Source organism: Rattus norvegicus, chromosome 5 (assembly GCF_036323735.1).
Source record: "Rattus norvegicus strain BN/NHsdMcwi chromosome 5, GRCr8, whole genome shotgun sequence".
Taxonomy (NCBI): Eukaryota; Metazoa; Chordata; class Mammalia; order Rodentia; family Muridae; genus Rattus; species Rattus norvegicus.
The window spans coordinates 148,114,966-148,129,208 of NC_086023.1; the positions used below are offsets into that span (position 1 = coordinate 148,114,966).

Below are 14,243 nucleotides of genomic sequence, written 5' to 3' on the forward strand. Positions count from 1 at the left end.
CTCCAACAAGGTCACACCTTCTAATAGTACCACTCCGTGGGCCAAGCATTTACAAATCATCACATTCCACTCCCTGGCCCCTATAGGCTTGTTCAAACCTATGAGTCTATGGGGATCACACTTAAACATAGTATAATGCAAAATCCATTTGGTCCAACTTCCAGAGTCCCTATAGTCCATAGCAGCCTCAACAATGTTAAAAGTTCAAAAGTTCAAGATTTCTTCTGAGATTTATCCAATCATTTAACTGTAACCCCCAAAGCAAGACAGGAAACCAGCTGGGCAAACTCCAAACTCTGTATCTCCGTGTCCGATGTCCAAGTGGTCTTCATCTTTGTTGACTATAACAAACTTCTTTCTCCTGGGCTGGTTCTGCTCCCTGTTTGCAGCCTTCCTCAGCAGATAGCCCACAGCTCTGGTGTCCTGAATATCTTGGAGTCTTCCAGGCAATTTCAATGTTACAGCTTCTTGTTTCAATGTTTGGGATCCACACATCATCTTCTGGGCTCCTCTAAAGAGTTCCTCCAGCTCTGCCCTCTGTAGCACTCAGATTGATGCACTCCACTGCTGCTGCTGTTCTTGGTGATCATCCCTCGGTACTAGCATCTCCAATACACTGGGGTCTTCTGCTGCAACTAGGCTTCACCAATAGCCTCCAAGCCTCAACTTCTTTGCATGACTCTTCAGTCCTGTGCCATTAACTGCAACCGAGGCTGCACCTTCACCAATGGCCTTCCATGGCCTAGCCTCAGCTGCTCTTCATGACTCCTTCATGCCTTCAAAACCAGTATCACGTGGGCGACCCTCACATATTACTAAGTACAGCTGCAGCTTTCTCTGGAACAGAGCTTCTTTGTGTTCTTAGAAAAAAACACTTCCCAGAAGATTTCACCTCAATGATGCTGGTTCCTCCTCCTCCTCCTCCTCTTCCTCCTCCTCCTCCTCCTCCTCATTTATTTATGTATGTAATTACACTGTTGCTGTCTTCAGACATCTCAGAAGAAGGCATCAGACCCCATTACAGATGGTTGTGAGCCACCATGTGGTTGCTGGGATTTGAACTCAGGACCTCTGGAACAGCAGTCAGTGCTCTTAACCACTGAGCCATCTCTCCAGCCAGATGCTGGTCTCTTCTTAATCACTGCTAACTTCTTAGCTCCAGCTAACCAGTATCATTTGTCCCAGTAGTTCCTTCTATTTTTCATTCTAAAGCTAGAGCCATATGGCTGAAGCCGCCAAGTTCTGCTGTTTTCTGGGGATTGAACACCCCCCACCCCCAATTATATTACCTGCTTTCTGTTTTCTGACTCCCTCTTTGCCTAAGCTTGGCTTTCTGGTACTTGCTTTCTGACCTTGAACTCCGAGATCTGCATGGCTCTGTCTCCTGAAATGCTGGGAATAAGGGCATCTCTACCACCATACCTGGATTAAACTTTTCTTCACCTGGAACCTGCTTTGTCGAAGGCTGGTCTTGAACTCCACAGAGATCTGTTTGGCTTTGCCTCCTGGAATTAAAGGTGTGTACCACCATGCCTGGATCCAAATTTAGCTGGGTAGGATCTTGCCCACAAATCCCTTAATCTGTTGTCTCCTAGAATATAGGATTCAGTTCATTTCACTTCCTTGTGCCCCTTTAATACTCAAACCATATATTTTATTTTTTCCTTTCTAAGCTTGCTATGCTTGTTTAAAATGCTTTTCAATGAGACTTAACCAGAGAACAAAAATCTATGAGTGTCTCTGAGACTTCCTTTGTCAATGCAATTAATCTGAGTCTTCACCTTAGCCTCGGGCAGACTCTTCAGACAAGGGCAAAAAGCAGACACATTCTTCACCAAAATACCACAAAACTAGTTTCCATGCCACATTCTGAAATTCTTCTCCACTGAAACTTCTTGGGCTAGGCCTGTTCAAATCACACTCAGCAACAAAGTCTTCCAGATTCCTACCGGGACAGCCCACTAAGTCCCATTTAAAGCATCCCACTGCTTTCCAAATCCAAAGTCCCCAAATTCACATTCTTCCAAATAAAAGTATGGTCAGGACTATCACAGCAATTCTCCAGTTCCTGGTACCAACTTCTGTTTTAGGGTTTTACAGCTATGAACAGACACCATGACAAGGCAAGTCTTCTAAAGGACAACACCTAATTGGGGCTGGTTTACAGAGTCAGAGGTTCAGTCCATTATCATCAAGGTGCAAGCATGGTAGCTTCCAGGCAGACATGGTGCAGTATCTATTCCAACAAGGCCAGACCTTTTTTCTTTTTTTTGGAGCTGAGGACCGAACCTAGGGCCTTGCGCTTCCTAGGCAAGTGCTCTACCACTGAGCTAAATCCCCAGCCCTCCAAGGTTTTCTTGAATTGATCCTCCCTAGAAGTTTCTGCCAGAGACTTTTTTTTAAAGATTTATTTATTTTTTACATATAAGTACACTGTGGCTGTCTTCAGACACACCAGAAGGAGACATCAGATCTCATTACCGATGGTTGTGAGCCACCATGTGGTTGCTGGGATTTGAACTCAAGGCCTCTGGAAGAACAGTCAGTGCTCTTTTTTTTAAATATTTTATTTATTTATTATATATGAATACATTGTAGCTGTCTTCAGACACACCAGAAGAGGGCATCAGATCTCATTACAGATGGTTGTGGTTGCTGGGATTTGAACTCAGGACCTCGGGAAGAACAGTCGGTGCTCTTAACCACTGAGCCATCTCTCCAGCCCGCAGTCAGTGCTCTTAACCGCTGAGCCATCTCTCCAGCCCCTCCAAGGTTTTCTTGAATGATCCTCCCTAGAAGTTTCTGCCAGAGACTTCTTGAGGTTTTTCAGTTACATTATAACATTTAGTTACAATGACATGGATTAAGTTTCTGTTGACTTAGATTAAAAATACCTTTCTCAAATCCACTCTAATTCTTCTCCCACATCAGCTTGATTAGACTTTCTGCCCTTTCTCTCTGAGACTGGGTCTTACTATGTAACCTTGGTCAGTGGGGAACTTTCAGGCTGACTTTAGACTCACAGATCTGCTTGTTTCTGTCTCTGGAGTGTTTCAATTAAAAAGGAGTACCACATCATCTGCCTTTGATTAGATTTTTTTAAAGTTTTATAAATTTCAGTGGATTGATATTATGTTATTATACATAAGTTTGGCTAGATGAATGAGAGAATCTCCAATTTTTTTTTTTTTTGGTTTTTCTTTTTCTTTTTTTTTTTTTTTTTTTGGTTTTCATTTGTTCAAGACAGGGTTTCTCTGTATAGCTCCGACTGTCCTGGAACTCATACTGTAGATCAGGCTGGGCTCAAACACAAGAGATTTGCCTGCATTTGCTTCCCAAGTGCTGGGATTAAAGGCACGTGCCACCTCTGCCCGCCAAGAGGAATCCTAAATTTTAGGCAGAATTTAAAGTGTCTTGGGCAGTGCTCAGCAAATAGTTTCAGACAGACATGTTTGGCCAAATAAATGTTCATTTGACTTTTCTTTTTCTTTTTTCTTTTTTTCCCCGGAGCTGGGGACTGAACCCAGGGCATTGCGCTTGCTAGGCAAGCGCTCTACCACTGAGCTAAATCCCCAACCCCATCATTTGACTTTTCTATGCCTTTTCTTGTTGAAAATTAAAATTTTTTTTCATTTTAAAATGTGTGTGTATGCTCATATGAGTTTGGGTGCCTGAGGAGGTAAGATCCCCCTGGAGCTGAAGCAACTAGCCTTAGGTATCACCTAAGATGGGTGCTGGAAACTGAGTTTAGAGAGTGCAGTAAGAGCTTACTTGCCTGTCTTTGTTTGTTTGTTTGTTTGCTTTTTAGCAGTTTTTTTTCTTTTTTCTTTTTTTGAGACAGGATTTCTCTGTGTGACTCTGCCTGTCCAGGACTTGCTCTGTAAACCAGGCTGGCCTGGAACTCACAGAGATCCACATGTGTCTGCCTTCTGTGTACTGGGATTAAGGCATGCACCACCATGCTGAATTTATGTTTCTTCATTTTAAAACAGGAATACTGGTGTTGTGTCTACTCTGATTACTACTTCATAGCCTGGCAGGTTTATTTATTATTTATTTTAGTTTGGAAATTTTCAGTTAGATAATGAGTAAAAGTCTGAGGGCAGCATATGTCACGCTGGTAAACACTTGATAACAGCAGTCTCATGAGTCTGCTGGAGGCTGTGCTCTGATAGGGTGACTCTGGGGCTGGGTTTGTGTCTTAGGTCTCTGAAAGTAATTTCTTTAAGGAGATCAGAGACGGGAGGTGTTTACTTGGCTGGAATTGCCTCACCTGATTGAATAGAGATATCTCCTAGGGGTTGGGGATTTAGCTCAGTGGTAGAGCGCTTGCCTAGCAAGAGCAAGGCCCTGGGTTCGGTCCCCGGCTCCAGAAAAAAAAGAAAAAGAAAAAAAAAAAAAAAAAAAAGACTGATATCTCCTGAATACGGCTAAGCCAGCATTAAAATCTCACCAAGTGAATGGCTGAAGCTGAAGTTAAAACTAAGGACTAAGCTGGGCGGTGGTGGCACACATCTTAAATCCCAGCACTCAGAAGGTAGAGGCAGTTGGACCTCTGAGTTTGAAGCCAGCCTGGTCTACACAGAGCAGATTCTAGGACAGCCAGGTATACACAGAGAAACCTTGTCCTGAAAAACAAAAAAACAAACAAACAAAACAACAACAACAACAACAACAACAACAAAAAGCCAAACCAAATCAACCAACCAGACATACAAAAAAGAAACTAAGGAGGGCTGGGGATTTAGCTCAGTGGTAGAGCGCTTGCCTAGGAAGCGCAAGGCCCTGGGTTCAGTCCCCAGCTCCGAAAAAAAGAACCAAAAAAAAAAAAAAAAAAAAAAAAAGAAACTAAGGAATTATTCTGGCTCTCAGGATGAAAGCATGGAGCCCAGAGTCTGGTAAGAAGCTGGAAGGTGTATGTTTCTCATATCTGCCATCTTTCTTCCTCTTGTGTGTTTTTGTACTACATCTATTCAGTATTGTCCAGGGCCCTGGCCTGATGGAGCTAAATGCATTATCTACTTGATTTCACACAGTATTGTTAGCAGTGTGGGAAATGATGGTTCAGTTAAGTAACGTCAGGTCTGGTTTCAAGCTGGCTTTCCGAATACAGTATGTTCGTGAGTTTGAATATTGAGACCTGGGGATGTAGCTCTCTTGATTGGTAGGGTGTTGCCTAGCAGGCCTGAAGTCCAAAGTTTGGTATCCAGCACTGCATAAACTGGATATGGCTGAACATGTCAGTAATAGCAACAGTAGGAAGGTATGTGAGTAGGCTCAGGAGTTCAAGGTAATCTTTAGGTACACAGTGAGTTTGAGGGCAGCCTGGATGATATGAAACCCTGTCTCAAAAAAAAGAAAAAAAAATAGAGGTGGTGGGGGCACAGGCCTTTAATCCCAATATTCAAGTCAGAGATGGGGATATCTCTGTGAGTTCTAAGACCAGCCTGGTCTACAATGTGAGTTCCAGGACAGCAAGAGTTACACAGAGAAACTCTGTTTTGAAAAATCAAAAAGAAAAAAAACTTAAAATTGGATGATTCTCCAAGACAGAGGCAGGTGGATTTCAGTAGGTTAGAGACCAGCCAGGGCTACAAAAGACCCTGTCACATAAAAAAACAAAAACAAAAAACCCAAAAAAAAAACCCCAAAACCAAACAACCAACCAACCAACCAAAATGGAGTGTTTGCAAACACCTCAGGCTTCTTGTTCTCAGCTTAATTTGCATCTTAATATTTCTTTTCTTTCTTTCTTTTTTTGTTTTTGCATCTTAATATTTCTAATGACCTTTGAATAAGGGTCCTGGCATTGTCCATTGTGTTCCAGATCCTGCAAATTAAGTTGAGGCCCTGCCCTCCTACAGTTGGTTATCCTGTTGCTCTTCTCTTTTGTTTGTTACAGTGGGGAAACAGAGGCAGGAGGAAGATGCAAAAAGGCCAGGAACCGGAAGGCTGGAAGAGGTTCGAACCCAGCCTCGGGCCAGGCTGTGCTAAGGTCCACGCACAGATCTATGTTGGCGTCCCCTCCCCCTACGGCAGGCTGGGCACTCCGTGCGCGCTCCCGCGCCTTCCACCCTGCTCCCTACGCGGCGGCGCGTGCTCGCCCCAGCGGGCGGGCACAGCGGTTGTGTGGCCTGCGAGTTTCCCCGAGTTCACGCAGGCCCTGCGGTTGGCATGGCAACCGGGCAACCTGTTCCAGAGCCGCCCTCCCGCTCCGCACACGCCGCTGCCACCGCCAGAGCCGGGGCCGGCGCCGCTCCCATGATGCACCGCGTCAGCCCAGTCCCCAGTGGGCCGCCATGTTGTCGGAGTGAAAGGTAAGGGGGAGCGAGAGCGCCGGCGAGCGAAGATCGGGGGGCCGGAATCCATCTTCATCCTACCGCTCCGCCCGTGAGTATCCGCGCCCCGGTGGCCCCAAACCGTGCTCTGAACCCCCAGCAAGCCGATGCGCCCCTCGTATTGGCGTTTGGCAGCGGTTGGCGGGGCGAGAAGGGCTTAGAGACGCCGCCGGGCCTGGCGGAGGCTCCGCGCTCGCTCCGCTCGTACGTGTTTGGGAGGCGGCAGCGAGGCCCTATTGTTATCCGCGAGGAGGGGGTGGGGAGCGGGCCGCGGCCGGGGCCCGGCCCGCAGCTGGCGGCGGCTCCGTGCCTCTTCGGCCCCGCTGGGAGTCCCTGGAGGTTGGTGTTGCCGTTCGGCTCGGCTTTTTTTGGGGGGGGGTATTTATTTATTTATTTATTTTTGGTTGGGTCTGCGAAGCCCTAGGTCCTCTCTTGTAGCCGTGGAGTGGAGATTCCGTGCTCCCGCGGGCTCCTTCGACTTCTGGAGCTTCCGTGGCAGCGCCGAGGGAGGAACAATACATGGCTTTAGAAAGCAGCGGTGGGCCCGCGTCCTCGGGCGAGCCCCCACGGTAGTGGGGTAGTAGGCGATTTTGCAAGCCTTAAATGTGGAGAGGTGGCCATCAGGAAGTTTCGGATCGCTTTTTAAGCGCCTGGGATTCTTGTGGCCTTTTGTTTCTATGAGAGCTTGTGTGTTTTTCTTTTCCCCCCTTTTGAGGCGGGGGGTGTTCTTCCTCTCTGAGCTTCCCTGTGTTGGTGTATTTTCCTCTCCAAGGGGCTTTCAGTAGGTAGTAGGAAAACCATGTGTAGATATCTACACAGTGCTACAGTTTCGGTCCTCACAAACGCGGTTGGTAAACATGGGTCATTTGTTTTACTCGTCAGTACCACTCCCACGTTAAGTGAGGAACGCTCCTGTAACTTTTCTCCAGTGAGGCTCACCCCTCTTCCCAAGAGCTCTCACACAGACGACCAGAGGAAGGCTTTATTCTCATCATAACTTTGAAGGATTGTTCGTTTTCACTGTGCAAATTATGATAACGCTTCGTTACACTTGATCATTTTGCTCACTCCATTAATTACTGGGATTATTAAGATTATTTATGAGTGCTTTTGGACTTTTCAGTTTTTAAAGCCAGTTACTTCTGAAGTAGGATTGTAGATTTAGCTGTTTGTGTTGGTGTAAAAGTTACTAATGTTCTCGCTTTAAGATAAGCAGCTTCCTTCGGGGTTTTTAGTAAACACATGAACATTCTGACCCTTCGATCATTGTAACTTTGTAAAACACTAGGGACCGCGGATCTTTATCTGGTGGTTTGGAAATACTGGGTTCTGAACTTTGAGTATTTTGCCTTTTCACGCTTGAATTCATCTTGTCTAAGGCAACAGCTTTTTGAAGTTAGGATTGTTTAGTTTGGGTTTGTGAACCGATTTAAGATAAATTTATGTCCACAGAAGGTTTGTTCAGTGTAGTAAAAATAAATTTTAAACCCAAGCATCTTAGTAAAAGGAGATAGATTAAACCATGTTTCTTTGTTTAAAGAAAACTCCTATTAGTGATACTTTAAAAAAGTAAAAATAAGGGGTTGGGGATTTAGCTCAGCTGTAGAGCACTTGCCTACCAAGCGCAAGGCCCTGGGTTCGGTCCCCAGCACCGAAAAAAAGAAAAAAAAAGTAAAAATAAACTACAGCGTGATCAGTTTGAACGGTAGTACGTAGCATTGGTACCTCCTATTGCTTAACATATTTCCTTTTAAATGATATGTCATTTGCTTAAAAAAAATCCCATTTTAAATACTGCACATAACTTTTTAGTGAGCTTTGAGGGTTCCCTAAAATGCACCATCAGTTTCTTTTTTTGTGGTTCTTAGGGTGACCGATTATTAGTTTTTGTTCTGCCATTGCCAAGATGTTACAAAATTCTCTCAGACACATGTCAGTGTTTAGGTGTTCGCTCACTTTTAAGTTGTCCCTCTTGCCAGGCTCCCTGCTCCCCCCCCCCCCCCAACCCCCAAGGCAGTTTGGGAAACAGCCTTGCCTCATTAGATAAAGCAGGAAGTCTCCATTCCAGATAGCCTTTCAAAGGCCAATTGTTTTGTTTTAATATTTTTGTAAGTGACCCCTCCCCAGTTATTTTTTTTTTCTTTTTTCTTTTTTTTGGAGCTGGGGACCGAACCCAGGGCCTTGCGCTTGCAAGCGCTCTACCACTGAGCCAAATCCCCAACCCCCAGTTATTTTTTTAGAATGAGATTGCTTTCAGGGACAGACTTTTATCATTTGTTTGTTTACTTATTTATTGTTTTTTTGAGACAGGGTTTCTCTGTATAGCCATTGCTGTCTTGGAACTCACTCTGTGGACGAGGCTGGTCTTGAACTCAGATCTGACTCAGCCTCGGATTCCTGAGTGCTGGGATTTAAAGGTGTGCACAACCACTGGCCAGCTAAACTTTTTTTAATATGAAAATTCATAGGTAACTTTTAGCAGCTTTTTTTTTTTGGTTCTTTTTTTCGGAGCTGGGGACCGAACCCAGGGCCTTGCGCTTCCTAGGCAAGCGCTCTACCACTGAGCTAAATCCCCAACCCCTTTAGCAGCACTTTTATGTTAGAAAATACTGCCTTTATTATTTTATGAATCCTCTTGGTGATTGAAGCATGGCAGCCTTGATTGGTATAGGTAACTAAATTTGTGGAATCTTAAGCATAGTGATTTGAGGAAATTTAGAACTTCCTTTATACTTTTCAACTTACTGATTAAAAGCTATCAAAAACCAAGGCCAGTGATTGGGGAAAACTTTTTTTTTTTGAAACTGACAGGTTGTTTGTTTGGTGGCAAAACTTTTTTGCATCAGTTGGCCTCAAGTAAAGAGATGGAGGCTCTTTTTTTTTTTTTTCTTTTTTCCGGAGCTGGGGACCGAACCCAGGGCCTTGCGCTTCCTAGGTAAGCGCTCTACCACTGAGCTAAATCCCCAGCCCGAGGCTCTCTTACAGAAGTAAATGCACTCTGAGATATGAAGGACGGAGGACTATGCTGGTGTATTTTGCAGAGGATCAGAATGAAACAGCTGTACATTTCTGGGTTTGTGCTTGAGCATTGACAGCATTTTGTTCATGAGAGCCTAGCAGGCAAAAACTATTCCAGTATAAGGTTTAATTGGGGTGTGTGTGTGTGTGTGTGTGTGTGTGTGTGTGTGTGTGTGTGTGTGTAGGTAGGTAGGTAGAAGGGTATTGGATTTTTTGATTTACATTAGGCATTTCCAAAGCAGAGGTTTGGTTTTGTTTTTTGGGGGGAGGGATATTTTACTGTTCTCCAGGTTTGCCTTAAACTCACAGTATAGCTCCTTGACCTCAAAATATTAGCAGTTCCCCTGCTTTAGTCTCCCAGAGTGCTGGGATTTTGAAGAGATTGCAGATTCCATGTGACTTTTACTAGCTTCATAACCTGAATTAGTTGTGAGAAGCTAGTATTACTTTTCCATGAGGTTACTTACCTAATGAGAGAGCATGGTGGAGTCTGGAGAGATGCTTGGTGCTTTTGCACTTCTGACTCGGTGCTTTTGCCAAGGACATGTGTTTGGTTCCTAGCACTGGCATGGTTCACAATCAATCCTGGCTCCAGTTTTAGAGGATATTATACCTCCGGCCTTCTCATACACTGCATGTACATGATACACACACAGGTAAAACACATACAAAAGAAGACTATTTCAGAAAAGAGAAAACAGGCTTCTCCTCTGTTTTGAACTGTGTTGCTAACCTCGGAAGTTCTCTGGTGGTTGCAGACAGAATACCCTAATTGGTAACCAGTTTACTTTTTTCATACAAATGTAATTATTTGGTTTTATGGAACTTAAGTAGCAAAGGATCCTAGTAATATTTGATTTCTTTTTTTTTTTTTGGTCTTTTTTTCGGAGCTGGGGACCGAACCCAGGGCCTTGCGCTTCCTAGGCAAGCGCTCTACCACTGAGCTAAGTCCCCAACCCTGTAAATTCTTTTAAAGATAATTAGGGTATGAGGTGGGGAGGGTCCATGGGATTGAATCTGCAGGGGCTGGGGTGGAGTCCAGGGGATATAATCTAGGGCCCATTCGGGCTGGGCCAGCAAGCACTCCATTGAGCTACACCTCAAGCCTATAAACTTAAGGATGCTTTCAAAAGTTCATGGTCACAGTCCTGTTGATGCATGTCTGTAATCCCAGTACCCAGGAGGTGGAAGTAGGATCAGTACTTGGTTCCTGGCCAGCTTTGACTACCTTTTAATTTCAAAGCCAGCCTGGGTTACATGAAATTTCACCTCAGGGAAAAAAAAAGTGTTTATTTTAAGTACAGTTGACTTAAGGAGAAAGTTGAGTAGGGAAACTACTATTGATTAAATTCTGATTCCATATTGCTATTTTGCTTGTTTGTGTATTTATTTATTTATTTATTTATTTATTTATTTATTTATTTTTCTTTTTTCTTTTTTCCGGAGCTGGGGACTGAACCCAGGGCCTTGTGCTTGTTAGGCAAGCGCTCTACCACTGAGCTAAATCCCCAACCCTGTTTTTTTATTTTTTTAATTTATGTGGTTCTGGGGCTCCAACTTAGGTCCTAGCACATTAGGCAAGTTCCTTGTCTTTGTATGATTACTTTTCAGTACAGCTCTGGTTACAGCAGTGGGCCCTCATCTCGGCACTTGTTGGAGTACCTGCTGCTGTTGACCTTTATTTCTGTACACACAGGCCCAGCAGCTTGAACGGAGGTTCAGGTCAGGAAACTGTTACAAGGCACTTGACTTCTTGGTAGAGACAGTTATACAGTATTGACTTGCAGAAGAGAGGGAAATGTTTAGCATTTTGTACTGGAGTATATGGAGTTGTTTTAAAAAAATGCAAGCATTAAACATCTGTTAACTGTTTGTTCTCAGGTGTTGGTGGAATGAGCGTTGCATGTGTCTTGAAGAGAAAAGCAGTGCTTTGGCAGGACTCTTTCAGCCCCCACCTGAAACATCACCCTCAAGAACCAGCTAATCCCAACATGCCTGTTGTTTTGACATCTGGAACAGGGTCGCAAGCGCAGCCACAGCCAGCTGCAAATCAGGCTCTTGCAGCTGGGACACACTCCAGCCCTGTCCCAGGATCCATAGGAGTTGCAGGCCGTTCCCAGGACGACGCTATGGTGGACTACTTCTTTCAGAGGCAGCATGGTGAGCAGCTTGGGGGAGGAGGAAGTGGTGGAGGCGGCTATAATACTAGCAAACATCGATGGCCTACAGGGGATAACATTCATGCAGAACACCAGGTAAAAAAAGTTCCTATTTCAGCTCTTGAAACTTCTAATCACTGTCTGCTTAGGCTTCTGCTTCCAGTGACTGTTCTGAAACTCTTCCATTGCTTATTTTATTTACTTTGTGTAAACAAGAGTCATTTGGTTTAAAGAATGGCTGGTTATTATTGTAATTGCCACTGGCTTATTTACCGTTCTGGTGTTATACAGTAATTCACTAAGGAAATCTCAAGAGTGTTTTCATGTTCTCACTGCATTTCTAGGAATATCTTACAGCATATTTTTCACCATTGACATGCTCTTAAGAACTGTTTGAGTTTACAGGACAATGTAAAGCAAAGCTTTTCTGTTCCGATTGGGTGACTTTTATCTTTAATTAAGATCCTGTTATTTGGAAGCAATGTGAGAATGTTTAAATTCCCAGGAAAAACTAAACTTGACAGATGTTGTAAATTGAAAATTTAAAGAATTACTGAAACAAAAAGATGTTATGGTTGGAAGTGGGGGGGGATTAAGAAGTGAATTGCTCACTTCAGATTGGTTGTTCCATGTGAGGACTGATCGTGCCTTTTAGGTTTTAACCATCTCGTTCTTGTTCTAAGAATTTAGTTGATATTCAGTAATTTTTTAATTAATTCCTTTCATTAACTTTTTTGAGAGACGGCATCTCTATATGTAGGTGGTGTAGATCAAGCTGGCCTTGAACCCACAGTGGTTGGCCAGTACTGGGATTAAAGACTTGAACTCTATGTCTGACTTCTTTTTTATAAAAAAAATATAAATCTACTTTACTAACAAAGAGTTTAGCCTGGTTTGTTTCCTGAGGGTTAGACTTATTCAACTGATTAAGGCTACTCTTGGCAATTGAGTATAGGTGCCATTTGTAAAGAGTCATTTGACATTGCCAGTCCAGTGCTTATTAGCCAAAGAAACAGATATCTTTTCTAGGGTTTCTAGTTTGTTTGTTTGTTTTTTGTTCTATTTCAAAAACCTAAGCGAGTCTGAATTTTCAGTTACTTGCTTCTTCAGCTCGCCAGGAAGGATAGTAGCTATTTCTCTTTGTTATTCGTGTATGTATGTGTGTGTGGTATATTTGATTTGAGTGTGTATTTGCGCGTGTGTGCGCGTGTCTGTGTGTCTGTGTCTGTATCTGTGTGTGTTCATAGGTGTGTGCTTGCCTGAGCCAGATATCTTTGTCTACTGTTTTCTATCTTTTATGTTTTTTTCAAGACATGGTTTCTCTGTTTAACAGCCCTGGCTATCCTGGAACTCAGTCTGTAGATCAGGCTTCCCCTTAAACTCACAGAGATCCTCTTGCCTCTGCCTAAAGGGCTGGTATTAAAGGTTTGTGTTTATGTTTTGAGACTGATTACTTACTGAACTTAGAGTTGTACTCGTTGGCTAGATTGGCTGGCATTGAGCTCCTGGGGTTCCTATGGGTTTGCTTACCCACCAAGGTTGGGGTTGTGGTTGCATTCATTCCTTTACACTTAGCTTTTATGTTAGTGCTGGGGATCTCAAGGCTTCATGAAGGCTTGGTGGCAAACACTAAACCCAATGATCCATCTGTCCAGCTCCTATTTCATTCTTTTTTTTTAAAAGATAATTTTTATTATATTTTATTTATTTATCTGTGTAGGTACATGTGTACACACAACATGTACAAATGAGAGGACAGATTGTAATAAGGTTTGCTGGCAAGCACCATCACTCATCCATCCAGCCATCTTGTCAGCCCAGCCCTCCCCCCTCCCTCCCTTTCTCCCTCCCTCCCTCCCTTCCTTTCTGGTTTCTATTTTTTGGAGGGGTTGGGTATTGAAACGGTGATTCTCTGTAGCCTTGACTGTTCTGGAACTCTTGTCTGTAGACCAGGCTTGCCTTGAACTCACAGAGATCTGCCTGACTCTGCCTGGGCTGGGATTACAGGCGCCACTTCAGTAGATGCTGGATCTTTGTTTTTTTGCAAGGGCATATGTAGGAAGGAAGAGGAAGTGTCTTGTGTTCCTTGGTTATAGTTTTATTAGTATTTAGTTTTATTCTGTACTTAAAGCAAGGCACGGCATTTGTTTACTGTTATAGCATGGTCACCCCATTTTTTTTTTTTTTTTTTTTAAATTTAAGATTTATTTAAGTATGTGAGTACTCTGTCGCTGTCTTCAGACACACCAGAAGAGGGCATCAGGTCCCATTACAGATGGTTGTGAGCCACCATGTGGTTGCTGGGAATTGAACTCAGGACCTCTGGAAGAACAGTCAGTGCTCTTAACCGCTGAGCCATCTCTCCAGTCCCACCCCTTTTTTCTTGGCTGAAGATAGAACTCAGGCTTGAGCTTCATAGGCAAGACTCATTTTACTACATTCTCAGAAAGGTTTAGAGTCTTGAAGGTGCTGATTAAATGTACTCATCTCAGTATCAGTCAATACACTTTAGCATGTAAGAAGGTTTGGGAGCCGGATGTTGTGTCATAAGCCGGCACTCCAGAGGCAGAGGGAAGCAGATCTCTCAAGTTTGAGGCCAGTCTAGTCTATGGAGCGAGTTCTAGGATAGCCAGGGCTCTACAGAGGAACCCTGTAGTAAGAATCTTCTGTGAGAGACAAGAAACTGAAGTATAGTTAGGAGGCAGACTTTAGTGATGACATTACAGGA

At 43.7% G+C, this 14,243-nt stretch overlaps 1 protein-coding gene across 50 annotated transcripts in view; it reads left to right on the plus strand.

Moving 5' to 3' along the window:
* The first annotated feature begins 5,746 nt into the window (after positions 1 to 5,746).
* Pum1 (pumilio RNA-binding family member 1) overlaps positions 5,747 to 14,243 on the plus strand; it is a 117,757-nt gene continuing 109,260 nt past the window's right edge. For 16 of the 50 annotated variants that reach the window (XM_039110370.2, XM_039110371.2, XM_006239030.4 and 13 more), the window contains exons 1-2: positions 6,183 to 6,390; positions 11,238 to 11,611. In XM_039110370.2, coding sequence (XP_038966298.1) covers positions 11,249 to 11,611 — 363 coding nt within the window. In that variant the 5' untranslated portion in view covers positions 6,183 to 6,390; positions 11,238 to 11,248. Of the gene's footprint in view, positions 6,391 to 6,474; positions 6,678 to 11,237; positions 11,612 to 14,243 lie in introns of those variants that run through there. The other 34 variants (XM_006239031.4, XM_006239035.4, XM_006239036.4 and 31 more) reach the window with 18 other exon arrangements.